The sequence below is a fragment of the Tenebrio molitor genome, chromosome 6, assembly GCF_963966145.1.
Source record: "Tenebrio molitor chromosome 6, icTenMoli1.1, whole genome shotgun sequence".
NCBI classification, from domain to species: Eukaryota; Metazoa; Arthropoda; class Insecta; order Coleoptera; family Tenebrionidae; genus Tenebrio; species Tenebrio molitor.
The window spans coordinates 12,961,447-12,977,421 of record NC_091051.1 but is presented as its reverse complement, the minus strand read 5'-3'; the positions used below and the strand labels follow the sequence as shown (position 1 = coordinate 12,977,421).

Sequence of the window (15,975 nt, the reverse complement as noted above, 5' to 3'; positions counted from 1 at the left end):
CACGATCACGGAACTTTCGTCTATCAGATGGAGCTTGGAGCATCACCTGAGAGTGATTAAGAATCTTCATTTTATTTACATCTAAACTGGTTAGTATTACTTCGTTCTCAGGCTGTCTCTGCATTTGATACTGTTAACAACAAAATCAGACAGAATGATTCAACATTTCAACATGATCATTCAACAAATGTTGAAACAAACTAGCTCAGTGCTCAGTAAATGTGACAGACATGCAATTTGTAAATAACTTTTCCAGATAATGATTAATGATTCGTTTTCTTCGTGCCTTCCACCAGGACTTGAACATTTTTTAAATATTGCCGCCGATGTAGCAGTTGTTCTGCTCAGAAACGTCAATTAGTTGGGGATTTTTGCATTAAAAGTCTTAGAGGGTTGGCATTGAGTGCTCTCAAAAATCTCGAATGATGCGTTCGCTAGACAGGCTGAGTGTAAATTTTACCACATTTTATAAATGAAAATTAATACAGTTCGTTATTCGCATTATAGATAATCAAATTTTAACACCAGAAATGAACGGTACAATTTTATTTATTTAGTAACCGATTATTTCGATCTCGCTAAAGCCTCCAAGAATTGCATGCCATTCTTGTAATTAATTACATTGCATTCTTTGTTTGTAATTACAGCTCATATTCCGCGATTAAATAATTACTAACTGTCACTTACCTATTTATTGATTGCAAACCGAATCTTACGTTCCTGTAGTATCAGCTTTGAATAATGGATTAAAGTCTTGATTGATTTTTGGCCTTTTGTATCTTATAGGTTATATAATTAGAGTGTAAAATTGATTTTAGTATATACAATGCCTGGGGTTGCTGATATGGGCATGGTGTGGATGGGTGCAGGTCAACCCAATCCTGAAATGTCGATGGAATTAATGTCAGGAGATAATACAGACATGTTACTGGAACACGAGAATCCATATTTCACCCCATCTCTTCACAGCATGTCAAATCAGTCAATGGATGATATTAATACGATTCACAGCTCACAGATGGTAAGTGGCTATAAAATTGGTGGGAATCTACTAATTTGCTATTTAATAGGATGGCATGGAAAATTTAGATATGATGCAATATATTGATATGAAACATGAAAGTAATGACTCAAGTTATGCAGAGGAAGACAGTCAAAATCCTGTATATATGATCACAACAGCCACTCAAACATTACCATGTCCCACTAGGAAAATAAAACCCATCAAACATCCAGGTTTGGTTCTTAAGACACCTATAGCGTATCAGAGCAATACTGATCCTTCAGTTATACCAATTCAGAAAGATGGAATTGGTGAGATTTACCTGATCCCACTTTACAAATATCTGAATTAATAATTTTATAGCTGTGTGTGAAAAATGTGGAGCAATTGGTGTAAAACATGCTTTTTACACTAGAGAGAGGCGGTTTTGTAGTATGGCGTGTGCTCGGGGGTACAGCGGATTAATACCAGAACCTCTCCCACTGTCCCAACAACAGACACCTGAAAACCATCATTTTGCTAAACATCGCTTTACTATGAAAACAGAAGACGACTTTACAAATACGGTAACAGATCAAGAATTTCCACAATTACCACCAGCCCCTGTACTACCCCCAATCGACGAGACTGTCCCATTAACCCGACGAAAATCAGCGGAACCTGCAAATTCTCACGACTGGGACTCTCAATTGAATGATCAATATTTTGTGGCAGCTCCTGTGACTTGCTTCAAGCACGCCCCAATGTGTGACATTTGGGAAAATATAATGGTCGGCATGAAAGTAGAGGTTGAAAATACCGATTGTGATAACGTGTCCGACGCATTTCCCGATTCATTTTGGGTCGCCACGGTGATGAAAATCGTCGGGTACAAGGCTTTACTGCGTTATGAAGGGTTTGGATCGAACGATTCGAAAGATTTTTGGGTCTCGCTGTGCTCAAATCAGGTTCACTCGGTCGGGTGGTGTGCCACAAGGGGCAAACCGTTGATACCGCCCAAAACTATTGAAGACAAGTACGGCGACTGGAAAGATTTTTTGAGCAAACGCTTGACAGGAGCGCGAACTCTACCTTCGAATTTTAGCAATAAAGCAAGCGATAGTCTTAAGTCTAGGTTTCAGTGCGGCCTTAATTTAGAAGTTGTCGATAAAAATAGAATATCGCAAGTTAAGGTCGCCATTGTTCATAAGATCGTCGGGAAGAGGTTGAACGTGAAATATTTCGATTTGCCCTCTGACGACGGCGGATTTTGGTGTCACGAAGATTCACCGCTTCTTCATCCCGTGGGATGGGCCAAAAAGGTGTGTACAATATCATAAATAATTTAATTCTCTCTTGAATATTTAAAAACTTTAGATGTATTTTTTAATGCATTTACGTCAGGGTAATTATCGTAAGACACAAGTGCCAGGAAAAGCACATGATTCATTGTTTACAATAACATTGTTTATTAATATTGATCTGTTGAACTTTTATGTAAGCTGTGTGACACTTAACTAGTGCACTGATGTGGCTGACAGAATTATTGATTTAAAAGGACTGCTTTGCTCAGTTGTACACGTGGCTTAAATTTAAATATTTTTTTCTTTCTTAACGCACAACTCGGAAACATGATTTCACTCACATATTTACTCATCTAGAGCAGAAGTTTTCAACCGGTGTACGGTGGTGTTCTTTCATCAATATTTTGATTTATATGTGGACAGAAGCCTTGTAAGAAACCTAATAGATTCTGGATCCATACTTATATTTCATTGCAGCATAGTATACACAGTATACAGAAAAGAAATATATGCCTCGAATTCAAAAAAATTTAAGAACCACTCGTCCAGAAGATGTTTTCACGTCTTTTGCACGAGTAACCATAAATGCTTGTTGAGCCACAGGTCATTGTTTTTTCGGAGTTGTTTGGTAATAAACATAAATTATGCAATAATGTTCCAAGTGTCACGATGATCATTACTGAGAAGAGAAGTGCAGTGCGCACATTTATTTGTTTGATTTATTTTAGTACGAGATTTTTTTTTTGTGGTAACGAAATTTAATATTGCGTGGGTCCGTCTTATAATCACTGCAACAATCAATACAATTCAATCGACCGACAATCGTGTTTGTGTAAAATATTTGTAATTATGGTAATTTAATACTTGTATTCCATTCGGACAGTTTCGTACAAAGTATTGACGCTTTCAAACTATAACAAACTTCTGCAGTGAAGAGCAAATAATAATTAATGATGATTTATTGGAGTCATATTAATTTACAATGAAGTTAAATAAAGTTGTTGCGTGGAAAATTTATCTAGATCAATAAATCGGTTTTCTTTTCTTGTCTGAATCTTTTGCCCTTTTGTCAGCTTATCCAGTTGAACCATCTTTCATTTTTATTTAATTCTGTTGATTTTACAGAAAAAAAGTAACGTGGGTGATAAATAACAACGTGTCTCAGAAATAAGTACATACATTGATTTTAACTGGTAATAGAACTCGTTAATCGATATATTTTTTTCCTAAACCTTATATCCAATTAAAATTATTGAGAGATTTGGCACAAATTTCGTTACCCGCCTATTATTATTTGCTTCGCCGATGCTGAAAAGTGAAGAAGAAAAAACAAATACAAGAAAACTGTCACTTGTTTTTTGCTAACTTATGCACAGCGGCTAACTGCTGCGTTCGTTACTGTGACCTACAGTGTGAACATAAAAGTTTGGAACAAAATTCATAATAGCATTATGTGACGTTTTTAGGAAAATCGCTCGGACAGGTCGATTTTATTTCGACAAATGCCATAATGTGACGTCATCACCAATTTTTTTAAATTACAAACACCCACTTTTTTCTTTTTCTGATAGACCTTCCTACTACCTAAACGATGAATCAAAAAATTTTGGATAATTGTTCACTTTAACTACTTCTGGAATGTTCGCATTTTTGCTGGATAGATAGCCTCAGGGCGTCCTCCTAGATCGTTTCCCACCATTCAAACTTTGTGCAAATGAATTTTCCTTACCCTTTAGTTATACTAAGACATTGACGCGACCTTGAAATACAACAAGAGAGAGAAAAAAGGCATTTGCACAAGGTTTGAATAGCGGGAAACGATCTAGGAGGACGCCCTGAGGCTGTCTAACCAGAAAAAACGCGAAAATTCCAGAAGTAGTTAAAGTGAACAATTACCAAATTTGGTACCTTACATAACATTTTTTTTTTTTGAGAAAATAACAAATTTTACTTAAAAAATTGAATTTAATTGTTTATCAATTTTTTTTTTGTATGGGTTTATTATTTTAATAAACCAAACAATTAGAAGATTTACGGCAGAGAATTCGCACTGAAATGGAACAAATAAGCCCTGACATTATTGAGCGCAGTGTACAAAGTGTCGGCAAGGGCCAAATGGTTGGCGGGGACAATTTCAACATTTGCATTTACATTTAAACAAATTACAAGTCACAGGATGGCATTTTTTTTAATATAATCGATTTGTCCGAGCGATCTTTTTCAAAACATCACATAACGCTATTAAGAATTTTGTTCCAAACTTTATGTTCACACTGTATAATGATAAGGGTGGAAGACATATGGTACATATTTATTAAATGAAAACAATTTTAATAATAAATAATAAAATCGATGTATTAATCCGTAAAAATTTTCATGAAGTAATCAGAGTAATCACTAATTATTACACAAAGTGTTCAAATTGACCGCCGTTATTGTCAATACAATAATGAAGGCGCCGACAAAATTATTCGTCCACCCTTTCCAGCATACCTTTGATTACGAATTGTTGTGGCAGCATTCCACCCGTTCTCGTAAGACTTCAGTTGTATCAATCGAGATCGAATATACCAAATCCTTCATGTACAAGAAGAAGTCGCACGGAAATTCCTGGGCTCGAGGAGCGCTCCCTCATGCTTTACCATACACTACACAATATCTATGTATTCATTGTTCGGAAATAAACATGCCATTTTTACAAAATTTTAGCTTAAATCACAGAATCAACACGTAGACACCTGCCTTTCGGAGTCGCATAAAACTAACTAAAAATTTAATCCTCTATGTTGGCCGCAGAGTGAAAAAACTTTATTCTAAAAACACTATGTTTTGCGTTGATTTTACAATCGTATATTGTACAACGAGTTATGAAAGTCATACTTTTTTTCATGAATTTGCATTTTGATTAACGGGGGCGGAGCCCGACTTAATCAAGCAAATGAGTGAAAAAAGAGACTTTCATAACGTGTTTAACGCGACATTTTTTTGCATATTGTTGTAAGTTGAGAAATTTGGCCTAAAAGGATTTACGCAAAATAAAAAAAAAAAACAGAAATGCATTGAGGTATTCTTTGACCAATAATCTCCGAGGAGATGGAATAAAATGATTAAAAAAGTACCATGTACTTTCATTACCATTTTTCGTTAAAAAAAGTCAACATTCATAATCAATACGCTAAAAAAAATTTATTCATTTGTGAATTAAGTAATGCACGCAATGGTGAAATGATGTTAGAAGTGGGTAGAAAAATACTGTTTTTTTTTCTTTATATTTGTTGAGCTAATAGTAATATAATGTCGCAGTGATTTGTGTCATTGACATTATGTCAATAAACTGTAATATTTACAGTAGTATAAATAAATACGCAGGTAGCAAGAAAATAAAATGAATCATGAAAGTGTATTCATTAACCGCCGCCAAAACATAAATTTGTAGTAATTCAGTATATATTTTTTTTTTTTCATAAAATATTGATTCCATAATGTTTAACTAGTGAACCTGAATGAACTCTCAGAATCTATTTGCAATACTCGTATTACTAGAAGCAAATAAGAGTAACAGTCCATATAAGAACGAAGTAACGTTAAAAAATAAGCTAAATTGTTCTCCTATTAGTCCTATTACATATCTCATTATGTGAGCAATTGGAAGATAATTACAAAAGGTAAAGTTTCACAACGTAAATTGACGTGTTTTAGTCAAGTGTAGTAACGAAGTAACTAGTTACAGTAATTACTAATTGGTTCATTATGTTGGGTATAATAGACGGAACCACTGAACGAAATTTGTTACGTCGAGGAGGGAAGAGCAAACATTAATAATTTGTTTTCTATTATTAATAATTGTCTAATAGTTGAACATTGTTTAAACACTTATGTAGAAGTCTTCTTTGTACCAAATAATTATTTAATGTAAAAAATATACTTTAACTGCCCCTAATGAATTACCCATACCTAAGACAATAACAAAATGTCTCCTAAAACTAGTGTATTAATCCGTAAAAATTCTCATGATGTAATCAAAGTAATCACTAATCATTACACGAAGTGTTCAAAGTGACCGCCGTTATTGTTACTGCAATAATGAAGGCGCCGACGAAATTATTTTTCCATTCAGCATACCTCTGTTATTGCGAATTGTTGTGGAGGCATTTTCCACCCGTTCTCTTAAAACCTCAATTGCATCAATTGGGATCGAATATATCAAGTCCTCCCCTACAAGAAAAAGTCGCAGGGAAATTCTCTGGACTCGAAGAGCAATCCCGCACGCTTCACCATACACTATGCAATATGCCATTTTCACAAAATTTTAGCTTAAATCACAGAATCAACAATTAAACGCCTGCCTTGTCGAGTCGGACAAAACTAACTGAAAATGTAATCCTCTACCTCGGCCGCAGAGCGAAAAAACTTTATTCTAAAAACACAATGTTTTGTTCTTATTTTACAAAAACTATTATTTCACGGTCACTGTCATTGGGTCATATAACTAGGAAATAGACAGCTCGTTAATTATTTATGGTTAATCATAATTAGATTTAGAAAAAATGGTATGTAACAATTTTGTTGTTCTTGACGAGATCTGTCACTGGTTAAAATTAATGTATGTACTTATTTCTGAGACACGTTGTATAAACAAGTCGTAAGTCATCTTGTATTAACATCGTGAACAAGGTTTTATCGGGAAATGCAAACACTGTGTAGCGTAGAACATGCAGATGTCTTAATATCTACAAATACGTTGTAGAGTTTTCAGCTAATTAGAGGCAAGAAAAACGTCTACTTGTACTTGTCATTTATACTATTTTCGAAGAATAAATGTTGGATCGAAAATTAAAAAAAAAAATATATTTTTTTTAATTGAGCGGCTGTGGTTAACAGTTACTAGTAGATGGCAATGTGTTGTGTTCATTTCAGTCACAAAAATATCCTGATAATCTTCAGGAAAAAATTAGTGGAACATTTCGACTTAACTAACACCGGGTTTTGTTTTTTCAGGTTGGTCATCATTTGGTGGCACCGGTAAATTATTTGGAACGCGTCAACCACAGCATCTACGATGAAGACGACGCCACCGACGAACTCTTCACGCCTTTCCAAGTCGGTTCGAAGGAGATTTCGACTGAAGGAGGATTCCGTACGGGTATGAAATTGGAAGCGATCGATCCACTCAATCTATCCTCGATATGCGTGGCGACAGTAATGAACGTTTTGCGTCACGGTTACATCATGATTCGAATAGATACATACGAATCAGACATGACCGGAGCCGATTGGTTTTGTTACCACATAAAATCTCCCTGCATTTTCCCAGTAGGTTTCTGTGAGAAATACGGAATTCCGTTGACACCACCGAAAAGTTACGATCCGGAAACCTTCACTTGGACCACGTATCTCGCGGAGACCAATAACGAAGCAGCTAGTCCAGAACTGTTCAGTTCATACATACCTCTTCACGGTTTCGTACCCGGGATGAAAATCGAGGCTGCTGATCTGATGGATCCCAGGCTGGTCTGCGTGGCCACTGTTGCCAAAGTCGCAGGCAGATTGTTGAAAGTACATTTCGACGGTTGGGAAGAGGAGTACGACCAGTGGTTGGATTGCGAAAGTCCTGATATTTATCCAGTCGGGTGGTGTCAGAGCGTGGGACACAAGCTCGAAGGACCACCGGCGTTACCGAAGGTCGCAACGCCCGTCGTCAAGTTGGCAAAAGGTAAATGTTTCATCGTTGAAGAAGAACTGATAAGAAATGAATGAAACGATTTGATTTTTATTACACGAAGAACGCACTTTCTGAAGCACTTTATTTTTTAAGTAGAAAAGTTTTTGTTTCGTGTTTTACCACATTCAGTTGGCCGTTGAAGAAAATTTATAATGCGGGTCGATTTTATTTCCTTCACATTTGTTTTGCTTAGGTTCTTCCCCGGTTCTAAATGTTATTGTGAGTATTTTTTACGTTTAAATTGTTTAAAATTCGTCGTGTCGCTCTGAACGTTTTCGTTTTTCAAAAGTGATGTTTGTTTTTTAGGTATGAAGAAGAGGGGAAGGAAAAAGAAAATCAAAGATGTGCCGCCCAAACTACCGACCGCGACGAAAGTCATCAAAGCAGAACATCAAGAGCAGGAGCAGACCTCTCCGTCTGTCAAGGACGACATGGAAGTTGTCGACGACAATCAAGGTCCGGAAGCGGGCCAAGAACCGGCCGGTCCGGACCAAAGTTTACCAGTTTCTACAGATGTCAATCCGCCCCCAGAACGCAAAGCGACGTCATACATAAATGTAGGATCTACTTTGGTTAAAAAAAAATAAATTGTTGACGGTTGTCTGTTGTAGACCACGCCCACGAGTACCAAACTGATTCCTCGACTGGTGGATAATTCGGGAGGAAGTTGCGAAACGGGTGAATTGTGTCCGGAAGAGTGGAACGTCTTCGACGTGGCTCAATTCCTGCGAGTTAACGATTGTGCGAATTACTGCGATTCTTTCAGCAAACAGGTCGGTATAAAGATGTCACGTACGTTCGTGTTGACCGATTGTTGCATTGTTTGCAGAAAGTGGACGGTAAAACGCTGATGAATCTCAATAAAGAGGATATTTTAGAGTACACTGGCGGTAAAGTAGGACCGTCGCTTAAAATATTCGATCTCATACAGCAACTAAAAATTAAAGTAAACCCAGCGCAAATTCGCCATATGAAAGCAAACATCAAAAAGTTTTTATAGTGCCTAATTCTGTTGACAGTTTGTGTGTATATAAGCCTAGGTCTTAAAAAATAATTTTATACAATAAGTTTGGTATTTATCATAGTTTAATTTTGTGTGTGTGTTCCCAACTTCAGTACGAGGACATTAATTCTTAATTTAAATCTGAATATGTATTTTTACGTTAGGTTGTATTTATTCTTTGGTGATAGATTAAAAGTAGCTTCTTTTTACCACAAAAATTATTTATCGAGTCGTAAGTCTCGAAACCAGAACTAATTTTGCCATCATTGAATGGAGAACACTTGTATTCTGTGTAAAACGATGTACCGTCATAATCATCACTTTAACATTAGCATAATACAGTTTTCTTGTTTCTGATATCGGTATCAAATCAATTCAGATGAACTAGTTCCGTTTTTTATCGATCAATTTGTTTCTTCATAGGAATTTGACATAGTTGCGTTTGTAACAGAGGTTTGCTTTATATCCATGCGAATTTATTTTTGTCAAGTACTTATTTTTGACGTGTTTCAAGAATAATGAGAAATAAGTACAGAATTATAAGAAATGGATTGTGAACAACCCACATTGATATTTCATTAGCTATAATTTGAAATACAAGATGGTCAAAAAAGTAGTTTTTCATTGTTTACTTGTCCTTAAAATTTTTCGAATGATTTTAGTGGGACTGCGAAGAAAACCAGGAACGGAAGATGCAAATCGGTCGAAACAAATCTAAAATTAACGTGTTAAAATAATACATTTATTTACATTAAATTGCAAGTAAACTTTACATTAAGGAAGAGCGAAAAGCGGAAGCACAGTTATTTTCGTACGCTTATCTGTAAGTAAAATATTTCCTTTTCGAGAAGATTTCCATGTGTTTTTGTCGTTCGGCTTGTTAAAACGAAGGAAAATGGTATTAAATTAAAATGTCTTTCAACGTGTTTGTCGGTTGATTACTTCAACTCGCTAAACCTAATTGCCGCCGTAAAATATGATTTATTTTAAAAGTGCACTTTGTGTGTCGTGTTATGAGGCGATTAAACGCAATTACATCAATGACATTTGCAACATAATTAAATTTAATGATTATTTAAAATGCAAGAAATGAATTAATTCAATTAAATGAGGAAAGGTTTGTTCAAAGAGGCCGTTTAAAATGTTGTCCGGTAGCGTCCTCGTCGATCGAATTGTTCCTTTTTATCGGCGTTCTCTGTTAACACAACACCGAAAAAAATATTGATTTTGTGTTTGGAAGCAGCAAACGAAGGATGTTGAGTAAAGTGAAGAAATATAAATAAATCGTATAGTTAATACACGGAATTGTACTTTGCGAAGTAATTTTCTCGTGAGTAATCGAAAAGATGTGTGCTATTCGCAATTAAAACACGTACGTGTACATAAATCGTCGTATAAATCATATTTGCGACGACTTGATTCACTTTTGCATCACGACGTATCAATTATTCCACTGAAGAGCGAGCGTACCACGCGGAGATTTGGCAGCCTTACATAAATATAGGAATACGATTTTCGCGATTCCTGACCTGACCCAAATTACCGGAGATTAACGTTCTCGAGTGTACGTTCCATATTTCACACGTTTCCAGAATGATCGTTTATTTTTCTTTACTTTTGTTGCGCGTTTTTCGACTGGAAGCGGAAAATCGGTGGTAGTTGCGAGTAATTTTTTCCAGGAGCTTGTCTGCGGTACATTCATTAGGTTGTTGACTTTAAAATTTAATTTTTAAATTCCTAACATTACAGAATCGGAATGAACCGTTTATTAAACAGCGTCTTGGAGCCAGTGTTCAAGATGGTCGTTACGTACGGAGTGGAAAATCTTATAAGAATCGGTCGGCATTTCTGATTCGTCTCGAGTGCAGTAATGAAGTTAGAATTTCTTAAATGGGTTCTGCATCGATCAGATCGGCTTTATTTACGTGGGCTCGTTGAATTTAATGAAATAATTTGTCTGCCATTTCAATTTTAAATGCGGCTCGTGCGTCGACTTGTACGTTTTGTAGTTTGAATGAAAATGCGCCACAAAAAACTGTTTATGAATACTTTTTTAATGAATGGATTGCGAAATTGTCGACTAGCCGGTAGAGAAAATGTCCGGTGGAATTTGCGGCTCGTCCCCAGCGAGGACACGAGGGAATTTGTTGTTTTGTCTGTGATTGATCCGTAAACGTTCGTTTTGGTAATTTGGAAGACAAAGTTTTTGTGTTTGATCGGCGACGTCTCTGAAAATTGTACAATTTTGGAGGGAAGGGAAGTCGCGGTAGAGTTGGCGGGAAGGACGTAGCGTAGAACACTGTGGTCTATACTCTATGGGCGGGGCTTCGCCGCCAGCTGGCAGACGAACACCGGCTCCCGACAACGAGGCCTCCGCGTCGTAAATAGTACGGCGATGTAATCGGCCGTAACGTCCGCCCCGGCGGCATTTTGGAAAATCGTCGACACGTTTCCGGTGTACTCGGAGGTGTGGGAGAGTCCTGTCCCGCCAAAGTCCGGGTGTTGGCGGAGTTGGGTGCGATGGAAGCGGCGGATGAATATTACATTGGCGTCAACCAGGCCTCAGCTGTTTCCCGCCAAACGCCGCGACCAGAAAACCGCTGTGAGGCGTAGCGTATGTTTGTCATCCCGCGCTGCAGCGTACTATTGTCAGTGAAGTATCAAGCAAGTGATTCAAAGTTTGGAAAAATCAAGCGAGCGGACTGTCAGTGAACGCAAACATTGGGACTTGTGAAGATTATGTCTGTTTATGCCGAGGAGGAGAGGATAGTGTACGACGGCATCGCTGAGGAGAAAAAAGACGTCTTGGGAAGCACTTCCAGGTGAGTGGAGTTTTTACCGCGTCGGAGCGCGTCCGACACATGATTTTGACGTTTGTGTACTTTTTGACTTTGATGGTACGTCAAACTGGGACGGCGTTACGGTGCAACAACAGACGATCGCCGCGGCCGGGCCACGCCGCCTCGTCGAAATTTCGCGATGCAACGCCGGCTGGCTCAGCTGTTGGTTCGCCATTTTGTGGCGTCGGTGCCCATCTTGATGCACCTTGCATCCGCGCTCTGCACCGGCCTTTAGCCGCCGCTACGTAGGTGTTTATAGATAATTCAGACGAACATATGATCGCGATGGAGCGTGATCCGAACCAACAGCTGACGAATTGGGTCCGGGATAATTACGGATCGTGAATCAGAGAGAGGTTGTGCGTTATTTGGCCACGTGGGTGATGCAAACGTACCACGCCCGCGACGCTTTCTACGGCCCCCGCCGGTGCATTTTTGCATAAACGGGGGGAAATTCGCTCGATCGAAAGAATGGAAATCTGGCGGCGGGTGAGTGACACTTGTGCCTCCGCGGATTTGTTTACACTTTACGCAAAGGAAGTTGCGTATTAAGTTTTCATTCATGTGAAATAGAGTCTGCGAGTTGCGGTGGGCCGGGATTGTTGGTTCTGTTTAATTAATTGGGTGGGTGGGAAAGATTTATTGCGTTCGGGTTCTTTTTCGGCTTCTGTTGGTCCGGTGATTTACCGGTTAGGCACTTTTATGGGACTGCGACACGATTTTTTTTTCCTTTTGACAACGTGACGGCCTCCTCGTTAAGACGCCTTCTCGCTCGACATCGACGCTCAATTGTCATCTTTCGTTATCCACCAAAGCCGCTTTTTTATCCGACCCACAACGGCTTTCTTTCACTTTTTTTTCTACCTACAATGAATCAAAGCACTCACCCAGAATTTACACGGTTTATTCATTTTATGTTGTGACTCTTCAACGCGCCCCACAGGCCATACATTTGAATTGATTTAATTTTTTTTTTCACAACCGGAATTCTACGGGAATATTATTTATTTTTATCCACATAAAATTTTAGTTTCCTGCATATTATATTACTTTCTTTTTTTTAATTATTTTTAAGATTCGTTGTGAAAATAAAATTTAATATTTATTATTCGTTGTGAAATTATTGTTTTTTTTTTTTTCAAAAAGTAATTACATTTCAAGAACATACATATTACAATTATTACAATTTACCATACACATTTTACAAGGAAAGAGGAAGTAAACTGGAAAATTTGTAAATCCCTAGTCTGATGTAAAAGTAACACAAAAAAACAAATGCTCTCCATGCTATTTATGATTTGCTTTTTAAAGTACATACATACATATGTAGTTGAAAAAAATGCTAAAAAACAGAAATGACGTTCTTTCTTATCAATACCATTTACCAGTGTTATTATTTACAACGAAAAACAGAGACAGATAAATAAATTTTAAGTCGATTTTTCCTTACAGCTAAAAAGCATAGTAAAAAAAAAACTATAAAAACAAAAGAAACAGATGGTGATAATGCCTCATTCTTACAATATACTTGTGTTTATCCCAGTATAATTTTGGATTGTTACGTACCTATTACAAATTGGAGTCCTACCTTAAAAAAACAAAAGTTGAGGAAGGTAATTTTCAGTGAAAGCAAGGACGCAAAAATTTTTAAGTTTATTAGTAGATACACCTATCACTTATCGCACACTATCGTTGTATATTTTATGTAAACTTTAATCTTTCTGCTGTAATAAGTGAAAGATAGAAAGAGTTGAGAATGCTTATCATCTGCTGTACTTATCTGCTTAATTGGATACATTTTTTTACTTGTACTAAAACCAGCCAACTACCTTCAGAAGAGAATGTGATTTGTCAACTTTAACTGTTACCATTTTTTTAATTATTTAGATTTAGTGAAAATAATTTGAAGAAAAAAAATTTGGAATGTTGCTTTTGCAGTAAAAAAAACCAATCGATTCGATCCAAACAAGTGTCGAGCATCTAGAGAATGTAGTTGTTTTTGATGTGCCCCAAGCTCCACGCCGGAATAATCGTGATCAAAGATCGTCGATAAAAAAAATTCACCCGCATTATTCGATGGCGCCCCTTCGAACGTCTGACCCCGCTGCCCGGAAAAAGCAATGTCACTGCCCCAATTACAGTGTGGTCGTGTTCATTCCGCACCAGTTTTGGACCAAATTCGATGGGACCGCGTCGCGAACGTGGACCAATCGAGTTGTTACGATTGCGACACGTGATGAGTCACGTGGTGGTTTATGGTACTTGGATTGGTGTGTAGTGTGTATTATTTGTTCGGTTTTATTTCCAAATATGTAGAGGTAGATACTGTGGCAGAATAAATAGAAAACAATCTGTTTTTGTGTGTTTGTTGAGGATAATACTTGGATTTTATTCTATGGTCATCGATTGTTCCGGGCTGCGTATTTTTCCTATAATCAATTTTTTTCGATGCCCATGTAATGGTGGTTTTATTTGGTTCAACTAACTTTCTCCCCTCCTCTCCCTCGTACCCATTAATTATACAAACACTGAATTGTTGATGTTTATACATCAAGCAAATGACTCCGAAGTTGGAACCGGCCTGTTTAATTAATTTCATTTGGAGTTGTAGTAGGAGGTACAGGCGGTAAATGACACTTCCATTATGTCCAATAAATCATCGTTCTTCGGTTTTTGTCCTTTTTTTTGGCATTCATATTTTTAGAACGTCGAGGAAAACAATGATTGTTTTTTTAATTTTAAAATATGTACTTCGAATTCATAGACAAAACAAATACCTCGACGAGTTAAAAAAAAGTTTGGGTCGGTTCAAATTCGTGAAAATTTCGTCAAGGTTCATTACCCGAGGTTTTAAAAACAAACTTTACGAATTTCATCAATATTTTGACTTTTGAAAGGGTGCCAGGATGTGAGTTTATTTTTCCACGCTAAAATTTTGCTTTTGTTTTAAAGCACTGTAGGATGTAATTATGTATGCGGGGATAAAATAATATTTACTAATTTGGCACATCTTCAAAAACCAAAAATATTGATGTTTTTAACAGGTCTGGACACTGAACCGTGAAACGGCGTAAAACGAATTACATAAAGTTAGAACACGTAACTGAGCTCGGTAATTGATCTAACCACAATCCGAGGCAATTTGAATATTACCGCGGCGGAAGGCAGGTGTCGACATCTATCGTCGACAATTCACACCTCATCTCGAGTGAAGTACCGAAAACGTTCGTTTCGAAAGCGGAGCAATTGCGTTGTGATCACCAGGATGCAACGCAAACAACAATTTTGTGGTTAGCACCATGACACCACGTTGATACTCCGTATGGTTTTTTGCTGACGTAATAAGATAACGACGAAGCCTGGTCGAGTTATTTTCGTGTAGTTGACAGTTGAATTAATTTACATGCTGTTGTATTTTTTGTGATCACATGTCTCGCAAATCCTTTTAACTTGAAAGATTCAATATGCAAAATGGCTGTCATAGGTGAACCGGTTTGATCTCGTCGACGGTTTTATTTATAGTCAGATGGCAACGACATTAATGCAAATTCTTCCGATAGACCACTTCGAGTAGGACTTCGGAGGCTGAAGACATTCTGGAGGACAATTTAATAAATTCTGTTTCATGGCGATCACGGTCAGATCTCCAGTCAGTCGGTGGTTCCCACGCCCACGCGCCAACATTACCAGAAATAATGACGCTGTCAGGCGTGCGGATTTTGGAAGGAACGTGTTAATCATCCGATTCCAGAAGAGAATTTGTCATTTTCGTCGTTTCAACATTTTGTTGTGGGGTGTTATCTGCACGTGGACGGAACTGGCACTCAAAATCCATTCGGCCGTTCGAAACAGGGGTGTTATTTTAGTTTTGTAAAGGAGCGGGACTCAAGCTGCAACTTTAAACTTGTTGGAAGGGTCGTGCAAGGCCAAGAGGTCTTTTGTCGCATTTTGTGCGAGCAATAAATCTCTACCTGGTCCGGTTTGTATTATGATGAGAAAGTCTTGGTGGCATTATTCGGAGCGACCAGGTGAAGATTCGGTGTGGATATTTGTTTCTTTTTTCTCTCGTCTTTCTTGGGACTCTCTTCCCATCCCGCAAGGTGGAATGGTGTGGTAAGGAAAAG

The 15,975-nt window shown here is 37.6% G+C and overlaps 2 protein-coding genes across 2 annotated transcripts in view; both read left to right on the top strand.

Moving 5' to 3' along the window:
• Positions 1-377: 377 nt before the first annotated feature.
• Sfmbt (Scm-related gene containing four mbt domains) lies at positions 378-9,627 on the top strand. The gene is made up of 8 exons (XM_069051445.1): positions 378-537; positions 819-1,021; positions 1,071-1,314; positions 1,367-2,304; positions 7,285-7,999; positions 8,315-8,565; positions 8,620-8,781; positions 8,838-9,627. Exons 1-8 carry the CDS (start codon positions 531-533, stop codon positions 9,006-9,008), a joined length of 2,691 nt encoding a protein of 896 aa, XP_068907546.1. The 5' UTR covers positions 378-530; the 3' UTR covers positions 9,009-9,627.
• A 1,781-nt stretch (positions 9,628-11,408) lies between these two features.
• crp (cropped) overlaps positions 11,409-15,975 on the top strand; it is a 29,285-nt gene continuing 24,718 nt past the window's right edge. Inside the window, exon 1 of the mRNA XM_069051454.1 lies at positions 11,409-11,833. Within this exon, the coding sequence (XP_068907555.1) occupies positions 11,751-11,833 (83 nt within the window). The 5' untranslated portion in view covers positions 11,409-11,750. The remainder of the gene's footprint in view (positions 11,834-15,975) is intronic.

What these genes read in the sequence shown, in the direction of transcription:
- Sfmbt (XM_069051445.1), top strand. An exon ending in AATTCAGAAAGATGGAATTG is followed by an intron (nt 1,315 to 1,366) that starts GTGAGATTTACC and finishes ATAATTTTATAG; the next exon opens with CTGTGTGTGAAAAATGTGGA. An exon ending in CGTCGTCAAGTTGGCAAAAG is followed by an intron (nt 8,000 to 8,314) that starts GTAAATGTTTCA and finishes TTTGTTTTTTAG; the next exon opens with GTATGAAGAAGAGGGGAAGG.